General features: G+C 35.1%; 3 protein-coding genes across 7 annotated transcripts in view; 1 reads left to right on the top strand and 2 right to left on the bottom strand.

Annotated features, from left to right (window-relative positions):
• Positions 1-24086, top strand: part of LOC107197313 (B-cell receptor CD22-like) — a 191480-nt gene that overhangs the window by 161391 nt on the left and 6003 nt on the right. For 2 of the 5 annotated variants that reach the window (XM_049469934.1, XM_049469935.1), the window contains one exon: positions 23117-23183. The exons of 2 other annotated variants lie outside the window; for them this stretch is intronic. In XM_049469934.1, coding sequence (XP_049325891.1) covers positions 23129-23183 — 55 coding nt within the window. In that variant the 5' untranslated portion in view covers positions 23117-23128. Of the gene's footprint in view, positions 1-21118; positions 22661-23116; positions 23184-24086 lie in introns of those variants that run through there. One more of the 5 variants, XM_049469936.1, reaches the window with a different exon arrangement.
• Positions 2017-6791, bottom strand: LOC111196691 (CMRF35-like molecule 3). The gene is made up of 6 exons (XM_022686060.2): positions 6647-6791; positions 6246-6563; positions 5196-5267; positions 4248-4349; positions 3793-3911; positions 2017-3007 (listed from the first exon to the last, which is right to left on the bottom strand). Exons 1-6 carry the CDS (start codon positions 6684-6686, stop codon positions 2615-2617), a joined length of 1044 nt encoding a protein of 347 aa, XP_022541781.2. The 5' UTR covers positions 6687-6791; the 3' UTR covers positions 2017-2614.
• On the bottom strand, positions 11933-18412 carry LOC103027463 (CMRF35-like molecule 2). Its single transcript, XM_022686062.2, has 7 exons — positions 18335-18412; positions 17878-18207; positions 16899-16946; positions 16728-16799; positions 16320-16436; positions 13637-13686; positions 11933-12214 (listed from the first exon to the last, which is right to left on the bottom strand). The coding sequence occupies exons 1-7, from the start codon at positions 18372-18374 to the stop codon at positions 11933-11935; spliced, it is 939 nt and encodes a 312-aa protein (XP_022541783.2). The 5' UTR covers positions 18375-18412.

Genomic DNA, 24086 nt, shown 5'->3' with positions numbered 1-24086 from the left:
CAAATGTATCAATAGCAGATTCAGAGAAATCAATTCACAAACAGAATAAACTGAACAGTTTATTTGGGTGAGTAAAGTGCTTCAGTTTATTTACAGTAAGCTTAGATTGAACTGCTGAGATGTGACAAGGTTTGAACATCTTAAAACAGAACAAATTATTCCCATAGTTAAATAAGCCGCAGTGTTTAAAGTGTGTAAAAAAAGTGTTGGCTTATATCCTGGAAATTAGGTTATAATAATACTATAATAATCTAAACGCTCAGTGTCTGAAGGAGTGAACTGGGTAATGCAGGTGTGACAAAACCAACAAATTAGTTTTCAGCCCCTGCTCTACTTACTTACTTACTGCATAAATATTTTTAAGCTATTTTCTCAGTCAATATTAATCCCCCCTTAAAAGTTAAACATTTTGCTATCTTGGAAAATTTCTCACATTTTATAGTTAAATTATGCTACTAAGCTATACATTTCTTTTTAATAGCTGCAGGTACAATAATTGCACTCTCCCATGCTCCATTTTCACTTCCTGGTCTGGCAAAGGGCCCAATCTCAGTTTTAGCTGCTCTTAAATAGTGCCTGAGCAAATTGAGGCATGCTCAGTAGGCCTCATTTTGGGTAATACCATTTAGAGGGGAGTTCTTTGAGGTTCATAAGATTTTAAGTATGCTGTTCTTTTGTTTTGTGAAGGTTTATTTTGTATGGTTGTTGCCTATGATGTGAACAATGACTGTTTTGAATATTTTGTCTTTCCATTGTATGACTATTTGATTTATTATGTGTTAATTTGTTAGCGTATTCCCCTGCAGAGGAAAGTACTCTGGTTTTGGCTGGGTTTGGTAGACCAGTGGTGGCCTATTTAAGGCTTCATTTTTGGTGGGGTGTGGTGGGATTTGTGTATGAGCCAAGGTTTAGAAGTCAAATGTTGACATTTCCGATAGAAACTTATCCGATAGAAACGCGTATTTTGGCGCAGGCCTCAAACTTGGCGAAAATGTAAAAGTTCCATAGAGCATGGGCTTGGGCGTGGTTCAGGAGCTCCATAGCGCCCTCAAACATCGGCAGTGGCCAGGATGAAGTTTGTCCAATGTGCACCAACTTTGGTACGCTCATTGACCATCTCATAAAGAACAGGGTTCACTAGGTTTTATTTGACTCCGCTCAACAGAAAGTCGGCCATTTTGACATGAAGTCGCAAAATAAGAAGTTTCCCGCTGGGTTTCGGAAGAGGTAAGATGTTTGAAAACTCCTAAAACTTCACAGACCTATTTGGCTTAGGCCATACTTTGGCCTTAAATTGGAATTTCGTATATTCGTGTTTCATCAACTCCTATTTTTAGCCACCTATTTTATATCGCATTCATTGAAAGCTCCCAGCCTCGTGATAATTGGCAGATTCAATAAGTCCTTAAAATGATTTAGAAATATTTTGTTGTTTTTCTCATGTGTAGCTAGAGGAATCTACAGCACCCCCTAATTGGTGTAGGCCATTAAATTAGCTGTAGCTCTCTAAAAAATTCTCCAATATTCTCAATTTTTGGCAGAAGCAGACAATATGACCCTGCACATATTTCCATGGCATGCATTCGCTCTGCCCAACAGGAAGTCAGCCATATTGGAAACTGTGAAATGTTTACACATTTTTGACATACTCATTGGAGCTCCTCCTTGAGTCTTTGTCAGATTTCCTCTAAATTGGGTTTGGATAGTCTCCAGACATACTCGGTGACAAATTGCAAAGGAATAGTTGAGAGCCCAAATGGTGGCATAATGGTGGGCATTTAATTTAATGGAGTCGCAAAACTAGACCAAATAGAAACATGAACATTTCCAGCATTGGTATGATTGACTCCACCCAACAGGAAGTCGGCCATTTTGAAATATGTGCATTTTAAACACATTTTTTGCATACTTTGTCAAACTCCTCCTAGGGAACTTGTTGAATACACTAGATATTTGTCAGCAATAAACTACTAACATAAATGATGATAAATTGCGAAGGAATAGTCAATATCTTAAACGAGGACGAAATGGCGGACAGTTGAATTGCTTGAGATACCCCATTAAAACAGGAAGTGAATATGTTTTGGTGTTGGTAGGTGTTTGAGGAGGTTACAATGGATAAAAACTTACAAAATTTTACAGGCCTTATTTACTTACGCTGTTCTTTGATCTTAAATTTAAATTTCATATATACGTATTTCATTGGCTCTATAGCACAACCTAGGATTCAATGTGTATTTGACATTACGGGAATGCTCAAAAACTCTTAAAAAATTAGCCGCTGCAATATAACTGCACATTTCTTGAGAAATCACATATGGATCCAACTTTTACCGGTTTCTTGGTTTGTCCCGGAACGATTTGCGCTGTTGTGAGAGGGCTCTACGTCCTAAAGGGGACCCCTCTTTTTTTTCTTTTTCTTTTTCTTTTGCTTTGTTGACTACCTTATTTTTTGTTGCACCTTTCACCTAATAAAATCACTTGCACTAGATGTGCTACTGTGGTTTGCCATAATTTTTGTTATTTTTCAACAACCCCACTACCTTTTTGCGGCACAACCACCCTCACCTGTAAGCAAGGTGTGACAGTGGGTCAGCTGGATTAGCTTTTAGCTCTAGCTTTCTTTCCCTATAGTGGAATATATAACTGCAGTAGTGTTTTTAGCGGAGAGTGAACTGTCTGCAGGAATCACAGTAGAGTAGAGCGAGACTGAAGGTCCTGCTGTTTCTCCTGGAGACGAGTCGAGGTGGGAATTGTGGGCGTCGCTCTCTCTGATGAAGATAACGCTGGAGTAATGGATGTCCTCAGACTGACGGGCGAAGTTCACTTCAGAGTGTGGAGTAATGTTGGAGTATATAGAAGAACTGGGGTCTGGGTGAGGGTTCTTAATGGGAGGTGTGCTCTGATTGGCTGAGAAGGATTCAGGGGTTTTCTGCTGATTGGTTTTCATGGGGATTTGAAGGTCCTTCTCTGGTTTGCTGTGTTTATTATTACAGTCGATCTGAGCCTGAAGAATATAAAAATATGAAAATAGTAAATACGATACATATAAAAAAAACACGGGTTACAATTCAGTATTTCATTTCATTGTATTGCAATATGTTGCAAAACTGTAAAGTAAGACGATATATTGCAGTAGTTTACATCAAATTCTACAAAATATGTAAATAGTATGAAAACAATAATAATTTTTAAAAGTTAAATAAAAGAAAAATGTACGTATATATATATATATATATATATATATATATATATATATATATATATATATATATATATATATATATATATATATATTAATATAAGCTGTTAAAATAATCATAGCATACTTTAAACACAACTGAGGAGGCATTATAATCACAATTCATATTGCATAACAATTATAAAGCTGTTATGTGTATAGCATTGGTACAAATATGTATAACCATGTTTATAATGCATAATGAATGTTTTATAATGTGTTATAAGTATGTTTACCAAGTGTGTTACCAAATTAACCTTTTATCCAATCAGAACAGTATGATCTAGAGACTAACCAGGAATACAAGTCTGCTATCTAGTAGGCGGGGCTTAAACACAACACTATAAATGAACCACTTCTGACACCAATCTTTACTAATCTAAACTAATAATTAAAAATCAATAAACATTTTTGAAAATCAATCGAATATTGCAATAATTTGATATATGGATGTGCTCTTGCACTCTTATTATGTAATAATAATAAATGTTATATTTGTACTTTTGGACATTAGAGAGTTTCTCACTTGCATATATAAAAATAAATCTTACCTTCCCAGCTTTGTGTTTTTCAGATTTGCGTTTTTTAGTTTGTTTTATCAGAATTAAAAGACAGATGGCAGAAATCAGCACCAAACAGGCCAGACCAGAGCCGATGTAAACAAGCTGTCCTGTAAAACATAAAAATGACACAATTTTAAGAAGGGGTGTGGCATAATTTATTGTACACATTAACATTTAAATTTTTTCTTTAATATTATATAAATCTTTATCATAATATTAGCAGTATAAGGTCAACTGTGCTCTCTCAGGGAACTGGCGATCTCCTGATCATAGTGTCAGCGTATCAGTCTGCTGGATTACTCCCCATATTATTACTATTTTAAACAAAATCAGAATATTTATGTCTAATCATATCTATGAGAATATTGCTTATTTTACAGAGATATTTAAGATTAAATGAAATAAAAACATGGTCAGATCAGTTCAGAAGATTTTATACATACTGTTTTCAGGTGTTTCAGGGTTTGTTGTATCTGTGGTTGTGAAGAAGTCCCCCGTGATGGTGGAAGATGTTTCTGACTCTGTCCGTGATTCAGTACTTTTTACTGAAAAACACAACATTAAAAAGTTGGAGAATTTTAAATACATGATTTTCTTTTTTTACCTTCCTTTCTATCCTGCTTTTCTTTCTTCTTTCCTTCCTTTTTCTGTACTTTTTCCCTTCATTTCTTTCCTTAATTCTTTCCCTCCACAAGTTAAATTTGCCAATTAACAATTTTAGTGGTAAATTAACACTGTGTTCACATTTAAGCTTTTAGTCTTCAGTTATTTATTTGCAACCCTCCCTTTTTTACCACTTTATTTTTATTTTCTCTGTTGTTTACTTAACCCTTTCAGACCTGAATTATCTACAGTGATGAAAAAAAAATGTAAGAATGCTGTTTTTTTGTTTGTAATGTATCAAAAAGAAGTAATGTTAGTAATATTCTACTATAAAATATATATAGCAAATAAATCCTATTAAGTTTTTTTTTTTCATTGCATTGGAGGCCTGTGAGCTTTTAATGTCATAAACCATCCCTGACCCATAAAAATGTCATTAAAAAGTGTTCTAAATCACATTAAATTAGTAAAAAAATAGGGTTATAAGGTTAATCTATTTATTTTTTTTATGAAATTACTATTTAAATGCGGGATACGATTTACAACACAGGATAATGGAGATTGTACATCTTTACAGGTTGAAGCTGCAGAGATAATCTCAGTGTTTATATACACCAGAAATATTTTAACATGGAAATGATTTACTAAACTGTAATACAAGAAGGTTATATGTTATGTTTGCACCATTTTTAATATAGTATGCTGCATTTGAGGTTAAAGGATCTGCTTAACTTCTGTAAGGACTAAAAACCGTAATTTGATACTTTATGTAGATGTTTAATCGTCACCTGATGCATCAGATTGGCTGTTTCCTGGGTGACTGGCTGTTGGGTACTGGGTATATGACGTGGTTGCTGGAGCTACAACAACATCACAAAACAGGATGTTACCAACAGAACAGAAGTTGCAGCATGAATCAAACTTGACTCCAACGTTTTTTTTTTTCATAAATTAATGACACACAGATCACATGCCATGATTTAAAGTGTCTTAGAATGTCAGAAATTTGATTTACTTTACGTTTTTTTTTTTAATCGAGCTAATAGTTTCATGTGGTAGGAATCCTGAACCCTCCACCATTATCATCCATTAACACCAGTTTAGATAAAATCTCATGGAATCAAGAATGCGTACTCAGGCGTGAAAAAGGCGACTTTTTCCCCCAATCACGGGTGAAAGAGAGCCCTCATCTGCATATTCATTAAATGCATGCAAAACAGAGAGGGTTCTTATTGATCTGGGTTCTTATAGACTCCACATAACCGGTCATATGGCACTGGCTGCTGCGCTATGTGGAGTCTATGTATATATAGGTCTATGTTATTATAAGTTCAGTGATGGTGGCACACGAAGCTCTAGCTAGATAGCTAGATAGATAGATAGCTAGATAGCTAGATAGATAGATAGATAGATAGATAGATAGATAGATAGATAGATAGATAGATAGATAGATAGATAGATAGATATTTTTTTTTGATCCCCTATTAATGCCTCGTTTTAAATGTCAGGGCTCTCCAGATTCTAGTAAGGAGGTGTGGAGCTACTTTGAGCTGGATAACGGTGTAAAAAGTGATTTATCAGGGTAAATTATGCCCCGTATCTCCCAGTCTGAAGGGTGTTTGTTGGATAAACCTGTAAAATTCTGGATCTCTGAGTGGAGGTGAGCTATTCATCAAAGATAAGAACTTTTATCATGTTTTACTACAAACAAAAGTCCATTTTACACTGGAGTTCTACTTTAATCTGATTAAATTTGTAGTCATAATTTTGATTAATTTATACAAGCAATAGTTCACACTCAGTACAGTTCTACTCATGTTAAGCTCTGCAGGTCTTACCTTCCAGTACTGTTAGAATCACCTGGAGATACGTGTCTTTAACCATTCTTTGAACTCCACACCAGTAAGTCCCAGAGTCTGACTTTTTCAAACCAGAGATGGTCACGGTGAAGACTCCTGAACCTTCATCCAATAACGTATACCTCCCCTTCCTGTTTGGATTACGCATTCGATCACTTTTAATGAGAACGTCCCGATTTAAACACGTCTTGTTGCAGAAGTACTTCACGTTTTTGTGGGCAAAGCCGTGAGAACACCTGATCTGAACATCTCCTCCAACACGAGCCTCCAGACTGATCACATCTGCCAGTGCTCCGCCTAAAACCGATATAAAAACACTGTGTAAGATAAAACGAGAAACTACATAAATACTATAAAACTAATCATTTATTCAGTCTTACCTGTGAGGAAACAGATGATGACATGCAGAAATCTGGTCATGTTTCTAGTAGTTTTCTTCGTACCGCTGCTTCTGCCGACTTCAGAGACCGTCTGAAAGTGGTTGCGGTGTTTCGTAACTCTCTCAGACGCTTTCAGGATGTTCTTCTTTACCTCTACTGAACTTTCAGTCTTTCCCCATGACTGTTTCTCCATTTCACTTTATTACACGCACACACACTTCCCCTTTGCTTTCAGAGACATTTATACACACAAGTTCAAGCTCCCTCCCATGAACTCTATCCTTCCATTAAGATAAAAAAAATGAAGGTCGCACTTCAGTTTCAGAATCAGTTTCTCTGATTTTGCTATTTAAAGGTTAATGTTTGAGTAAAATGAACATTGTTGTTTTATTCTATAAACTACAGACAACATTTCTCCCAAATTACAAATAAAAATATTCTCATTTAGAGCATTTATTTACAGAAAATGAGAAATGGCTGAAATAACAAAAAAGATGCAGAACTTTCAGACCTCAAATAATGCAGAGAAAACAAGTTCATATTCATAAAGTTTTAAGAGTTCAGAAATAATCAATATTTGGTGGAATAACCCTGGTTTTATATCTCTGCATCATGTTCTCCTCCACCAGTCTTACACACTGCTTTTGGATAACTTTATGCTGCTTTACTCCTGGTGCAAAAAATTCAAGCAGTTCAGTTTGGTGGTTTGATGGTTTGTGATCATCCATCTTCCTCTTGATTATATTCCAGAGGTTTTTAATTTGGTAAAATAAAAGCAGCACATTCTAACACTGCCCCCTACAGGACAACTACTGACTTCAGACAACTTCAACAACCTACTGCCATTTAAGTCAATAGTTCTTAATTTTCTTTCTTTCTTTTTTTCTTTCTGTCTTGGTTTAATTATTTGATTGTCCTTTCTTTACTTTTATTTATCCTCAGTCTGTTCTTACAGAGAGAATATACAACAGAGGAAAAGAGTAAAAGGTAAAATGAAAAAAAGAATATCTAATTTCTTACATTCTTTCTTTATTTGTCTCTTTACTCTTTTCTTTTGTCTGTTGTGTTCTTTTACTTATTTTTTTTTTCTTTCTTTCTTTTTTTTCTCCCACTTCCTTCAATTCCCCCAATTATGTACAGCCCTTCCTCCTGCATAAATTATCCTATTCCTTCCTTTGCCACCCTCCCTCTTTCATTCCTTTCTCTATTCTATCTTTTCTTTTATCATTCTTTCCTTTCCTATAATTTTCTTGCTTTTTTTCTTCCTCCCGTTTCCTTTTTGTGCATTCCCCTCTTCTTTCCGTCCTCCCATTCTTTGTACACTCCCTTATTTCCTTGCTCAGTCCACTCTATCCTTTCATTGTCTAGTCCCTCCTTTCTTCTTTCCTTCTTTTCTTCCTCTGCCCACACCTTCCTTCTATCCTTTCTTTGATCATTTTTGATCACCCTAATTTAATTTCTTCCACTTCATCTATTCTTTTTTTTATTTTCCCTCATTCCTTTGTTCCATTGAATTATTTTTTCTTTCTTCATTTCAACTGTCCACTCTATCCTTCCCTTGTCCTTTTATTCCCTCCTGCCTTTCTTCCTTTATTTATTCTATCCCTTCTTCTTTTCTTTTTTCCTTCTCTCCTTCCGTGGTGCTTCCTTTGTCTTCACCTTTTTTCTCTTTCTTGCTTCGTCCATTCTCTCTGAATTCTCTTTCTTTATTTGACCTCTTCATTCTGTACTCCATTCCCTTTTTCTTTTCTCATTTTGTTCTTTGTCCGTTTCCTCCTTTCAATCCTTTTTTATTTCTTAACTATTTTTTACCTGTGATTGATAATTTCTATTTCTTGTCTGCTGAGTAGATCTTAATCCTGTTCACATACCCAGCTCTGGTCCTGAAGAACTCCTGTTATTGACTGAATTTTCAGACAGGCTGTGATGCGCGTCACTAATTTAATAATACTGATTCATATAAAATAGATACATCCAGGTGTGAAAGGGAGGAACCAAGACTTCCCACTAGCTGCACATTGTGTTATTCTGATTTGATCATTAGAAAGAACCGAGGCCTATATCTGTGTGTTTACTAGTAACGTATATCGTTATTTATATTATTATTATTTGGATGCTTTGCCTCAGTGTTTAAGGCTATAGGAGCAAGTTGCTGAGATTGCCTTTACATTTTCTGTGAGTTGTTGCTAAGCAAGCATTCAAGACTGTATGTTGCCATGGTAATGTAAACTGATAGACCACAACATTTTCAGAGAGGTGTGAAGAGTGCATTTTGCATTATTGTGGTTTGTGACAAGTGTTTTATCATATTTAAAAAAAAAAAAAAAGCTTTATATTTAAACTCTGCTAAATGCTCCACATAACAACCAAGTGATGGTCCAGCAGTCTAAAGCACTGTCACTATGATTGGGAGATTGCTATAGATTGAATCCCAGTCATGCAGCTTGTCATCAGCTGCTGGAGCCCTGAGAGAGGACAGTTGTTCTTGCTCTCTCTGGGTGGGTACAGTACAGTAGATGGCGCTTTCTCTTTCCCCTCATCACTCCTAGGGTGATGTGGATCAGCACAAGACTGCGTCTGTGAGCTGATGTATCAGAACCGAGTCGCTGCGCTGCTTTCCTCCAAACGTTAGCGCTGTGATGATACTCGTAAATGCTACAGCATCAGCAGCAGTTCAAAAAGAGGCGGAGTCTGACTTCAAATGTATCGGAGGAGGCGTGTGCTAGTCTTCTTAACCCTCCTGGTGTTGGAGCATCACTAGTGATGGGGGGATATACAGCTGAGTAGCAGCAGAATGGGTGTGACAATTGGGGAAAAAAATAGAAATAAATCAAATAAAATAAAAATGTGTCCCCAATGTCTTTAAGCTGAACTGATTCAGTGGCGTCAGTTGAGTTTACTTAACCCATCAGGGTTTACAGTGTAATGTGTTTCTCAATATTACTCAATGAATTTCAGATAAATGAGTGAGTGGAACTCGTGTAGGGATTGCACAAGTAGGTTTATAACATTTGACCTTGTTTTGTTGCTTCACTCTGAACTTTTTCACTCTGAACCACACGAATTGGAGAGGACCCACGTTTAGAGAAGTGAAGCATCACATGAGGAGAATATACGTAGTAGAAGGATCTGAGAGGTGATGAGCCGTTCCGGTTACTGTCCTCAGATGTGTCATTCGTAGATCATTTCCTTTAATCTGGAATATGATGTGATTCTCGCCCTGACCTAAAAACCTCCACCCAGTAGCCGCCCGGTTGGTTCCTTGATGTCTCCAGAGTTTGAATGCAGTAGGATTTAGTTAAATATGTGTTTTAATCTTGCTTGACGTTCATTCCAGTAGCCAAGAGTGTGCTGTATAAGTCTGTTTTTCTCAAAGTCATGATTGTGTTATGTCAGAAAAGCAACATTTTTTATCTTTTTTCCATATTTCTTCTTTATTTAACCAATTTAGTCCCATTGTTATCACAGACCTCTTTCCTTTACCAGCAAGAACTGAGCAAGAATGTGTAAGGAAGTAAAACAAATTTCTATATTACATTTAAAACTGTTTGACCATTCAGTAAGTCAGTAAGGTCAGTGTTGTAGAAAATGTAGAAAATCATGTAAAGATGAAGAAAAATGATGAGGATAATTTACTCAAACTTTCTGCATTTGCTTTTTTTAAGTAAATTTAATTTCAGATAAATTTAAGTAACTTCAACTCGGTTTCAAGACTTAAATGTTACACAGAGTAAATAAGTGAACTGAACTTCAGTCAATCCTTTCTTTTAGTAAACTTTACTTCATTTATTTTTACTGAATCAATCCTTTCTTTTAGTAAACTTTACTTCATTTATTTTTGCTGAATCAATCCTTTCTTTTAGTAAACTTTACTTCATTTATTTTTGCTGAATCAATCCTTTCTTTTAGTAAACTTTACTTTATTTATTTTTACTGAATCAATCCTTTCTTTTAGTAAACTTTACTTCATTTATTTTTACTGAATCAATCCTTTCTTTTAGTAAACTTTACTTTATTTATTTTTACTGAATCAATCCTTTCTTTTAGTAAACTTTACTTCATTTATTTTTACTGAATCAATCCTTTCTTTTAGTAAACTTTACTTCATTTATTTTTACTGAATCAATCCTTTCTTTTAGTAAACTTTACTTCATTTATTCTTTACTGAATCAATCCTTTCTTTTAGTAAACTTTACTTCATTTATTTTTACTGAATCAATCCTTTCTTTTATTAAACTTTACTTCATTTATTTTTACTGAATCAATCCTTTCTTTTAGTAAACTTTACTTCATTTATTTTTACTGAATCAATCCTTTCTTTTAGTAAACTTTACTTCATTTATTTTTACTGAATCAATCCTTTCTTTTATTAAACTTTACTTCATTTATTTTTACTGAATCAATCCTTTCTTTTAGTAAATTTTACTACATTTATTTTTACTGAATCAATCCTTTCTTTTATTAAACTTTACTTCATTTATTTTTACTGAATCGATCCTTTCTTTTAGTAAACTTTACTTCATTTATTTTTACTGAATCAATCCTTTCTTTTAGTAAACTTTACTTCATTTATTTTTACTCAATCAATCCTTTCTTTTAGTAAACTTTACTTCATTTATTTTTACTGATTCAATCCTTTCTTTTAGTAAACTTTACTTCATTTATTTTTACTGAATCAATCCTTTCTTTTAGTAAACTTTACTTCATTTATTTTTACTGAATCAATCCTTTCTTTTAGTAAACTTTACTTCATTTATTTTTACTGAATCAATCCTTTCTTTTAGTAAACTTTACTTCATACTTCATTTTCTTCATACAATATTACCTAACTACAGTTACTTACTTTATACAATATTACTTAAATAATTTATGATACATAATATATAAATTTAAATCTTTTTCATTTAAACATACATTTTAATATTTACACAATTTTAAATATTTATTTTTTGAACAGACCAAGTCTTACTGTTTTAACACATGGATGGCATGTAATACATTCTTTATAGTATACTAGAAAGAATGTATTACATGCCATCCATGTGTTAAGTTTAAATTACAGGAATTATAATATATTATGTATCATAAATGATTTAAGTAATGTTGTATCTAAATGTAATATAATGTAATTTATCTGAAATTAAATTTACTTAAAAAAAGCAAATGCAGAAAGTTGCGAATTTTTTTTAAAGTAAATTTTACTCGTCATTTTTTTCAGTGTGGAACGCAGAAAATCGTTAAAATAAAGAAAATAGGGCCCAAATGTGTGACTGGTGCTGTATATTATTAACTGATGCAAACATCTATAGTGTGATAGACTGACTCCTCCATAGACTCCTCTCTGAGGTTCTGATAGACCCTGCTGAGTCTGGGAGCACTGAGATCTATGTAGTCTGGATCTGGACCTGAACTCGCTGCTCTAATGGGGTCTAAGTAGTACGGGTCTATTTCAGGGACGTTCATGTTGTTCACGGCTGCACCTGTGTGGAGTGGGTGAAGGTTTGAAGGATGTTCCTCGACAGGTGAGGTAACCTGTGTAACACCAGGCTTCATCCTCACATAGTCATCCTGCAAAGAGGGGACACATTCCTTGAATTAGTACTTACTTTATTAGGCATTAAATTGCAAAAACTTAGACTTTACCAACTGTTAAACATGGTGGTGGTGGCCACATATTCTGCGGATGTTCACAGATCTGATTGTCCTCAAAAACTGAACAAATCTCAAATATGAAAGAATCTTCATGAACTATAAAAGATTTGGCTCAGAACCACCAACAGCTCAACTGTACAAACTATTAAACATGGTGGTGGTAGCTTAACGCTCTGCTCTTATAAATAAGGATTCCATTGTCCTCAAAAATTGAGCTAATCCCGAACATGACCAGTTAAGAAATTATCATGCAATTGATAAATCAAGTTAGTAAGCTTTTAGAACAACCTTCGCAAAGCCCCGACTTCAAATATGTGAACTAGGCCTAAAATTCAGACTAAAAAGTTCTTTAAAACCAAGAGATTTAATCAAACTTTAGATGAAGAAACCTGAATAACAACAGGCCTCATTTTCACTTAGTCATCCTAAAAAAAGGAAGTGAGTTTTATTCTCTGAGCATTTAAGCCAAAAGGTCATGCTAATTGTAGACCGTAGTCTACATACAGTATGGGTTTTTGTAGGTACCAGCAGTGCGTAAATCAAGTAGCCGCTCCCATTTCAGTCATTTAAGCTGAGATTTCTTATTCTATGTGAAACAGTTCATATATTTTATCACAAAGAGGCACCACTACAGATAGAACAGGACTAGCATGCTAATGTAAATGTTTTAATCTCTGTTTGGATGAAAATAACAAAAATGCATACCAAATGAGTTTTTGAAACTGTAAATTCAAATATAGTAACAAAAGGATGGAATTAAATGTAGCAAAGGGGATTTATCTGTCAGTGTTTATTACATCTCATCCATTAGCATGATCAACACCACCAGCATTCTTACTGTTATTATCATCTTATAATACATTTATATTTAGATTAGATGCCTGACCCAAACTCGGGTCGGGTTGGGATCAAGAAAATTATGCATAAAAATTTGTATTCTTTATCCATGTTAAATTATATTAGATTGGAGGAAAGTCATTCAGACATCATTCTTCCTAATTTACTGATGGCTGTGGATCATTTTCCATGTTCATATTGTTTGAGTTTTTAATCTTCCGTAGATCTGTTCTTAATAAACATTTTTATTAAACATTTTTATTAATCTATGCTTCTTCAGTGTTGCAATGTTAATGAACATAATTCTGAACAGATTTCCCTCATTCAAACAGCCTGAAAATGTTTTTTTGAAGCTTAGTTTTAACGCTCTACTTCCTAAAAAAATGTTGGGTTTAATTCAGGCTCCGACTTATAATGACAGTTTATTAAGTTGAGTTGAGTCGGGCTGGATTTTTTTGGGCCCGATCTAAACTCTAATCTGGATTATTTTCAGATTCTTACCTCTGCAAGTCCTGAGTTTGGCTTTTCTCTGATGTGGTACGAAGCAGAAACTGTAAAAGAGCAAAACATAAATTAGGTATCAATGAAATAAACAGAATAGAATTGTTGCCCTCTGCTGCCCCCTGTATTATAGATAATGTAACTGCTCTTAATAACAGTTTAATCAAAACCAGATGTTGTATTTTGGTATCAGTTCATATTAGGAGATCTGGGTCAGTCTAACATTTTCAGTTCAATTAAAAAAATAGGTTTGTAATTTTTTTCTAGTTTTTAGTTCATCCAACCTACTAACAGTACCTGTGAAAGGTTTGCACACACCTGGTCTCATTCTGTTTTTCTGTATTTTTTTATTTCATTTTTTTTTACATTGCAGACTAATATGAAATACATGAAACCAATAAGGACACATATGGAATTATGTAGTAAATAGTAAAAAAAAGTGTTAGTCCTCCACATTAATCCCCTGATCTAAACCTGATGAACTGAGATGGAGATTTGGAGATAGTGATTTTAGGAATGTGTAACACCTAATTTCTTTATTTGCAAATTTAGCCCAAATTGTCAGAAAACTGGACTGATAAACACTGACCAAACTTATTTTGAGTTACAGAGTATTGTATAAGTGAGTTTATCTGTTGATGGATGAATTTGTGTGTGTGTATGTGTGTACAGATTGCTATAGATGTGTATAGATGGGTTTATGTGTGTATAGATGGGTTTGTGGGTGTATTGATGGTTGTGTATAGACGGGATAAAGTTTGTATAGATGGGTTTGTGGGTGTGTTAGTATGTATAGATTGGTATAGATGTGTATAGATGGGTTTGTTGGGTGTATAAGTGTGTAAAGATGGGTTTATATGTGTATAGATGGGTTCCTGGGTGTGTAAAAGTGTGTATAGATGCGTTTGTGGTGTATATAGATGGGTTTATACGTGTATAGATGGGTTTATATGTGAATTGATGCGTTTGTGGTGTGTATAAGTATGTATAGATGGGTTTATATGTGTATAGATGGGTTTGTTGGGTGTATATGTGTTTATAGATGGGTTTATGTGTGTATAGATGGGTTTGTTGGGTGTATGGGTGTGTATAGATTGGTATATATGTGTATAGATTGGTTTGTTGGGTGTATAAGTGTTTATAGATGGTATGTGTGTATAGATGTGTTTGTGGTGTGTATAAGTGTGTATAGATGGGTTAATATGTGTATATATGGGTTTGTTGGGTGTATGCGTGTGTATAGATGGGTTTATGTGTGTATAGATGGGTTTCTGGGTGTGTATAAGTATGTATAGATGGGTTTATATGTGTATAGATGGGTTTCTGGGTGTGTATAAGTTTGTATAGATGGGTTTATATGTGTATAGATGGGTTTGTTGGGTGTATAAGTGTGTATAGATGTGTATATATGTGTATAGATGGGTTTATGTGTGTATATATGGGTCTGTTGGGTGTATAAGTGTGTATAGATGGGTTTATGTGTGTATATATGGGTCTGTTGGGTGTATAAGCGTGTATAGATGGGTATATATGTGTATAGATGGGTATATATGTGTATAGATGGGTTTGTTGGGTGTATAAGTATGTATAGATGGGTATATGTGTATAGATGGGTTTATATTTGTATAGATGGGTATATGTGTGTATAGATGGGTTTGTTGGGTGTATAAGTATGTATAGATGGGTTTATATGTGTATAGATGGGTATATATGTGTATAGATGGGTTTGTTGGGTGTATAAGTATGTATAGATGGGTATATGTGTATAGATGGGTTTATATTTGTATAGATGGGTATATGTGTGTATAGATGGGTTTGTTGGGTGTATAAGTATGTATAGATGGGTTTATATGTGTATAGATGGGTTTATATGTGTATAGATGGGTATATATGTGTATAGATGGGTTTGTTGGGTGTATAAGTATGTATAGATGGGTTTATATGTGTATAGATGGGTTTATATGTGTATAGATGGGTATATATGTGTATAGATGGGTATATATGTGTATAGATGGGTTTGTTGGGTGTATAAGTATGTATAGATGGGTATATGTGTATAGATGGGTTTATATTTGTATAGATGGGTTTATATTTGTATAGATGGGTATATGTGTGTATAGATGGGTTTGTTGGGTGTATAAGTATGTATAGATGGGTTTATATGTGTATAGATGGGTTTATATGTGTATAGATGGGTTTGTTGGGTGTATAAGTATGTATAGATGGGTTTATATGTGTATAGATGGATTTGTTGGGTGTATGAGTGTGTATAGATGGGTATATGTGTGTATAGATGTGTATATATGTGTATAGATTGGTATATATGTGTGTATAGATGTGTTTGTGGGTGTATAAGTGTGTATAGATTGGTATATATATGTGTATATATGTGTATAGATTGGTATATATGTGTGTATAGATGTGTTTGTGGGTGTATAAGTGTGTATAGATTGGTATGTATGAGTATAGATGTGTTTGTTGGGTGTATAAGTGTGTATAGATGGGTATATATGTGTACAGATGGGTATGCGTTTTGTATAGATGGGTTTATATGTGTATATATGTGTATAGATTGGTATGTATGAGTATAGATGTGTTTTTTGGGTGTATATGTGTGTATAGATGTGTATATATGTGTAGAGATGGGTATGTGTGTATATAGATGTGTTTGTGGGTGTTTTACCCGACAGGCTGCAGCTGTTGATGCGTCTGAGTAAATGAATGAGGCTGAACACACAGACGAACAGCAGCATCCCCACACACACCATAGAAATCACACTCAGGAACCTGAAGTGAGACTCTGCAGAAAAACAGAACCGAGACCCACAGCTGAGTAATCCACCCACTGACCCCAGCGGTTCTGTACTACTGGAAAATCCCAGCGATTAACAAAACATTTACATTTTTACAAATGTAGCACATTTACTTTTATAAAGTACAGGGGTTCCCAAACTTCTGCAACTCAACTTTAACCCACTGAAAATGAACTTCTTATTACTTATTAATCAACTTCACATCTTAAATTACATTTTCTGATTCTTTTACTTTACAAAATAGAAAAAAAATTGGCATATTATAAGTGTTTACATACGTCTCTCTCCTCCAGCAGGAGCGCTGCCGTCCTCTGTTTTCTGCACTGTTACAGGACTAGTACTGTTTTCCACTGTGATATAGAAAAAGAATCAATCATTAATTCTGAATTATTAACATTTTTATTGTAGAGAGGTGAGAAAATGTATTACAGAGAAAAACATGATCTTACCTTCGACCACCGGAGATAACCCTGTTGCATTTATCTGCCTCCTGGGTTCTTAATATAAAAGAATCAATATTTTACTTATATAATAATTAGTAGTCTTCAGTCTGTTAATATGATTAGTCCATTTATATTCTTTGTATTATTATTATTAGTATGCACATTTTTCGTTCCGCAGTTTTATAAATGTTGACACCATTCCAGCTCCAAATTACTTTTAGAAACCACTTAGCAACACTCTAGCAAACATCTAGGATGCCGTAGCAACCACCTGGGACACCTTTACAACCAATTAGCAACACTATAGCAACGATACCATAGCAACAACCTATCAACACCATAGCAGCCACCTGGGTTACCATAGCAACAACCTGGGAAACCATAACAACCACCTATCAACACCAGAGCAAATATACCATACCAACGACCTGGGATACCACAGCAACACCATTTCAACCACCTGGCATACCATAACAACCACCTATCAACACCAGAGCAAGCACCTGGAATACCGTACAACAACCTAGCAATATCTTAACAACCAATAAGCGACACTATAGCAACCACCTGCAACACTATGGCAGCTACCTGAAATACCATAGCAATAATCTGGGATACAACAGCATTACTGTAACCTCCACCTAGCAACACCATAGCAATCACCTGGAATATCATAGCAACAACCATAGAAACACCTAGTATACAAGAGTGACAACCGGTACTGCATTTTCTTCAGGAAATATACATCTGCTGGAGGTTAGAGTTCTGAGCCATTGTATAGTAGTATAAATTATTTAAAAAAGTTCATGTAAATTAAATTTACATGTAAATTCAACCAATTTTGACAAAATATTAGGGTTTGTGGTGTTGATGGGACACACACCCAGAGAGAGCACGACCAACTGCACTCTCTCGGGCTCTGGCTGCTGATGCTCAGTTCATTCTAGGAGCCCTCGAATCAGAGAATCTGAAATGTAGTACTCACTGCCTTTCACAGAGATTCGCACATCAGTGATTTCATCTGGGCGCATGCTGACGTCCACTCCACACCAGTACTTCCCAGAATCCTCCAGGCTCAGGGCGGAGATGTTGATGGTAAAAACTCGAGCCCTGGTGTTGTCGAGGAGAGCGACGCGTCCGCGTGTGACCCAGGTGTTCCGGGTATTCGTGCGAATGAGGTCTTCACAGGTGAAGCCGTGGAGTCGGCAGAAGTACTTGTCGTTTTCTTCTTTACCCGGAGGATAAGAACAGTAGATCTGTGCCCTCTGTCCATCAACTCCAACTATCGTCTGATATTCTGCAGTATAGCACATTCCTGCCACAAAATACCAGAACAACATAAACAAAAACACAAACACGACACGTTATTGATTGATTATTGACAATCTATACAGTATATAATCCTGTTGCTCATATTTTGCCTAAGTAAGATTGATCCATACCTGATAGCAGGAGAATCGAGACGCAGATGTAGACCAGCATTGTTCCGCAGGCTTGATGTTGACGACGTTGCTGGACATCTGTGTAGACCTGAAAACATCATCAGCAAAACCTAAAGTACTGCTTCCCATTTTCACTTTCTAATAAACCCAGTGTTAACCAGCTTACACTGCCCTCGTCAGGTTATACTGTACACACAAAGACAGCTCTGGAAAAAAATAAAAATTAAGATTTCTCTGATTTTGCTATTTATAGGTTTATGTTTGAGTAAAATGAACATTGTTGTTTTATTCTATAAACTACAGACAACATTTCTCCCAAATTCCAAATAAAAATATTCTCATTTAGAGCATTTATTTACAGAAAATGAGAAATAGCTGAAATAACAAAAAAGATGCAGAGCTTTCAGACCTCAAATAATGCAGAGAAAACAAGTTCATATTCATAAAGTTTTAAGAGTTCAGAAATCAAAATTTGGTGGAATAACCCTGGTTGGTTTTTAATCACAGTTTTTTTTTCATGCATCTTGTCATCATGTTCTCCTCCACCAGTCTTACACACTGCTTTTGGATAACTTTATGCTGCTTTACTCCTGGTGTAAAAATTCAAGCAGTTCAGTTTGGTGGTTTGATGGCTTGTGATCATCCATCTTCCTCTTGATTATATTCCAGAGGTTTTCAATTTGGTAAAAAATTTAAAAGAACTCATAATTTTTAAGTGCTTCTTATTTTTTTGCAGAGCTGTATATGTGCGATTTCAGATGCTTGAAATTCCACCAATTGCTGGCATGTGCAAATACACTCACACACAGCTTCTTTAGACCTTGTAAAAGAGAAATACTGTCAAAATAATTGGTTAGTAAGAAAGGCATTGATCTGTGGCGCAGTGGAACTGCGTTCTCAGAAAAGATGGAGCTCCAGCCAATACTATTGGATTAATGAGACCTCAAGAATGCTTATCTTGTGGCTAAATGCAATCAAATTGTCAGAGCAATTTGTCTTTGGAAAGTAGAAACAGCTACTCAAACAAAAGCAGGATACACTCTTTTAATACACTTAATTTCAGAAGAAAACAATGGATGATAAGGTGTCCCAATACTTTGTTGTTATATTCAGTTTACAATGTCCAAAGCTCTTTAGTGTTTCTGTATATTTGTTTAAAATCACAGAAAACACTAAAACATGTCATGCCTATCGATCAATATAATAATATAATCTAGATAATCAAGTTAAGCTTTCAATGAATCTCAGCTGACATTATTATCCAATGATTTTTTGCAAAACAATGAAAATGCAATTTTAAACAATGTCTGTCCACATTATCCACATTTAATCCTTTGGTGTCTTTTATGAGTCATACTGTAATGCTAATGTTAATAGCAGTGACTCTTTCAGAAGATCTTAAATAGAACATCTGGTGAAACTCCACTCTCAGCTCAATTATAGAGTCAATTATAGCAACTCAAACAAATCAGCTGTTGTGTAAAGGCAGAAAAGGCAGAAAAGATACGGCAAGAGATTTTAGAAAAGCCGGATAACCGGCTCAAGAAATGTCTCAAATCATCTCAGAACATCGTTTTCATAATCTGTCAAGCGATTCAAATAATTCCCGAACAAAAACCTGAGCAATCAATAGTCAACACCATAGTAACCACCTCGCGACAACTTAACAACCAAAGCAAGGTTCACACTGTACGACTGGTTGTGCTGTAATCGTGAGTCCTTCAGTTGTCGACATATGATCACAAATGGTACTGTAGGAAAAAGCGACTCACCTGGCTGATCTCCATCGCATGGGAGGACCAAACACACAAAAACTAGCGATTCCATGCAGGTGCTATGTTATTTACAAAATAGACATCAAAAACACATCAATACGAGTTAATGCACTGATTTGTACTGACAAAAGACAGCAGAAAAAGGAAAGTATATGGATGAGAAGATGGAAAAAGGCATGCGACCAGCAGGAACTGTGGCTCTCGCTCTCTTTCTATGTGATCCCATTGGCTGTGGGTACCCGCCGCTCCCAGTCGCCGACTGGGTCAGATATTTAGCATGTCAAATATTTGCATATTAGCATGTCAAATATCTCCGACTAATTGAAGATCATTCAGCGTCTTTCAGTAGCTCACACTAAAGGACTGATAAAGCTCCAAGTGATCCCTGATTTGCCTCCGAGCTGATTTTTTGCCGGCAATCAACGAAAAATCTGCGATTAAAAAACTGACTAAAATCGTGAAACTAGCATTAAGTGCAGCAAAAACCTTTCCTATCAGCACCTATTCCAAAGCAACATCTTGGCAGCCAAGTAGTACAATTAGTAAGTATAGTACCACTTTAGCAAACACCTAGCAACGTCTCCATCTCTGATACAATAGCTAACAAATGCCCATAAAGGCCAACATCACATTGTGCTGTCTCAGACTCCGGCTGCTGATGGTAAAGGAGCATGATCATTGGCACCTTAGTGTCATAACAATCATTTAATGTAGCAAAGCCTTAGCAACCAACACCTATACATTAGTAACAACTAAGCAAACATCCTAGCAAAACCGTAGCAACCAACACCCATACATTAGTAACAACTAAGCAACTACCTGGCAAAACCTTAGCAACCAACACCCATACATTAGCAACAACTGTGAACAGCCACCTAGAAAAACCTTACAAACTTACACATATGCATTATCAATAACTGAGCAACCACCTAGAAAAACCTTACCAACTTACACATATGCATTATCAATAACTGAGCAACCACCTAGAAAAACCTTACCAACTAACACATATGCATTATCAATAACTGAGCAACCACCTGGCAAAACCTTAACAACCAACACCTATATATTAGCAACAACTAAACAACCACCTGGCAAAACCTTAGCAACCAACACATATGCATTAGCAACAACTGAGCAACCACATAGTAAACCGCAGCAAACAAAACCCATACATTGGCAACAACTGAGCAACCACTTAATAAAACCTTAGCAAACAACACAGCACATATACATTAGCAACAACTGAGCAACCACCTAGAAAAACCTTACCAACACAGCTGCATTAGCAACAACTGAGCAACCACATAGTAAAACCGCAGCAAACAAAACCCATACGTTAGCAACAACTGAACAACCACTTATAAAAACCTTACTAACTAACACATATGCATTAGCAACAACTAAGCAACCACCTGGCAAAACCTTAACAACCAACACCTATATATTATCAACAACTAAGCAACCACCTAGCAAAACCGTAGCAACCAACATCCATACATTAGCAACAACTAAACAGCCACCTAGAAAAACTTACCAACTCACACATATGCATTAGCAACAACTGAGCAACCACCTAGAAAAACCTTAACAACCAACACCTATATATTGGCAACAGCTGAGCAACCACCTAGAAAAACCTTACCAACTCACACATATGTATTAGCAACAGCTGAGCAACCACCTAGCAAAGTGTAGCAACCAACACATCACACAAACATTAGCAACCACTTTGCAAAACTTACCAACCAACACATATACATTAGAAACAACTGGGCAACAATTTAGTAACACCATAGCAACTAACACCTATACATTGGCATATAGCAATTAACAAATATACATTAGCAACAATTAGCAACCACCTAGCAACACCATGGCCACCAGCACATACATTAGTAGCAACTGAGAAACCGCCTAGCAAAACTTTAGCTACCAAAAACTTTACTTTCTTTCTGTAATTTCAGTTTTTTTTTACTGTATTTTTACAGGATTGTCTTTTACTGTTGTCAGTTAGTCGTGTGACTAGATGCCTGAAGGTTCTGTGATAGTTTATGTTTATGTGTTAAATTAAAAAATGTATTTTTAATGTGTTTTATCTGATGAACCTGGGGAACGAGAGACTTGGTACTTTTTCTGTTATGAAAAAAGTGGAAGTTGCGTTGCTTAATGAGTCTGTCATAAGAAAAGGGGCAGAAAAGGGAGGAAATGTTGAAATGCTTGACTGATTTATGCATCAGCTGCGTTACCGTAAACCCAGTGAACCAAACAGACTTCTCTTTTTAATATTAACACACTCGACTCCTACAGCTATGCTTTAGCTTTAGCGCTACCTGAGCAGGTAAACCTCCGCACTCATCCTGGAGCAGGTTATATAGGAAGAGCTGATCAGTAATAAATGCAAAAATATAAAGAGACGAAAAAGAGGAAGAGGAAACTGCTGCTCGGGTTTCTGGAGTTTTTATGGGGCAAAAGTTTATTTTTTTCTTGCTGCGACTTTCTGAGTACATGGACATTTTTCATTAAGAGTCATTGAGCCGGCTGTGCAACGGTAAGATATTATTTATACCACATTATATTACATTAGAAATGTTTTTAATGTGTCAAAATGTTTCAAAGAGTTTTGATTCATTTAAAAGTTAACTTAAGACTTTTATTTCTTATTTACAGCCTGATGGCCTGGTTGATCTAAACTAATACAATCCATTTTTTTAGTAAATTAATCAAAGATCAGAATTAAATTTGTGTTTAGATCTCCAGTGTGGACAAATTTATCAGATCAAATAATCAACTATAATAATAGTTTTAAATTTAACACAAAAGTTGTAGTCCTTGTTTTATCACTTGTTTTGACATTTTTTGTCATTGCTAATGAAGTAACTTAACAGCAACGTAAAAACTGACCTTTCAGTGTTTGTGTTTTTCACAGTAACGTTAGTAACAGATTGAATGATGTATGTTGATGATATATGGAAACATCTCAGCATTGTTTTTATTATATTTGCAGTTTAATTTGAAGATGCTGCTTGTTGTCAATGTAAGACATTTGCTGTTTCTTCAACTGACTGTTCTTGGTGAGTCATGCTTATATACATACGTACACTGTCTATAGACGTCACGAGTCTATAAACTGTATCCATATATATTTAAAAACAAGAGAGCACTTAAAAATGATGAGTTTCTTTGATTTTACCAAATTGAAAATCTCTAGAATATAATTAAGAGGAAGATGGATGATCACAAGCCATCAAACCACCAAACTGAACTGCTTGAATTTTTTGCACCAGGAGTAAAGCAGCATATAGTTATCCAAAAGCAGTGTGTAAGACTGGTGGAGGACAACATGATGCCAAGATGCATAAAAAAAACAACCATGTTTATTCCACCAAATATTGATTTCTAAACTCTTAAAACTTTATGAATATGAACTTGTTTTCTTTGCATTATTTGAGGTCTGAAAGTTCTGCATCTTTTTTTTTGTTATTTCAGCCATTTCTCATTTTCTGTAAATAAATTCTCTAAATGACTAAAATATTTTTATTTGGGAGAAATGTTGTCTGTAGTTTATAGAACATATATATATATATATATATATATATATATATATATATATATATATATATATATATATATATATATATATATTATATAAATCTAGGAAACTGTTTATTTGGGTTAGTAAAGCGCTTCCGTTTCTTATCAGTAAACTTAGATTTCCAGATTTTCACTAATTAGCATGTAAATGTTGGTAAGCCAGGGCGATATTATCTAGTGGTTTGTTCCACGTAGCTTTTTTTAATACTGCAAATGTGCACGGCTACAAGCTGATATACAGTACTTACCTCTGAACGGCATAAGAGCTAGCGCTTAGTGTGGTTAGAGGATAATGCTAATACTGCTCCAGCAGTGCTAGCTGGGGTTAGCAGCAGGCTACATTTCGATATTACGATAATCAGTGCTGAAGGGATTAAAATCAA

This window comes from Astyanax mexicanus, chromosome 21, assembly GCF_023375975.1.
Source record: "Astyanax mexicanus isolate ESR-SI-001 chromosome 21, AstMex3_surface, whole genome shotgun sequence".
NCBI lineage: Eukaryota > Metazoa > Chordata > Actinopteri > Characiformes > Acestrorhamphidae > Astyanax > Astyanax mexicanus.
This window is presented reverse-complemented; position numbering and strand designations above follow the sequence as displayed.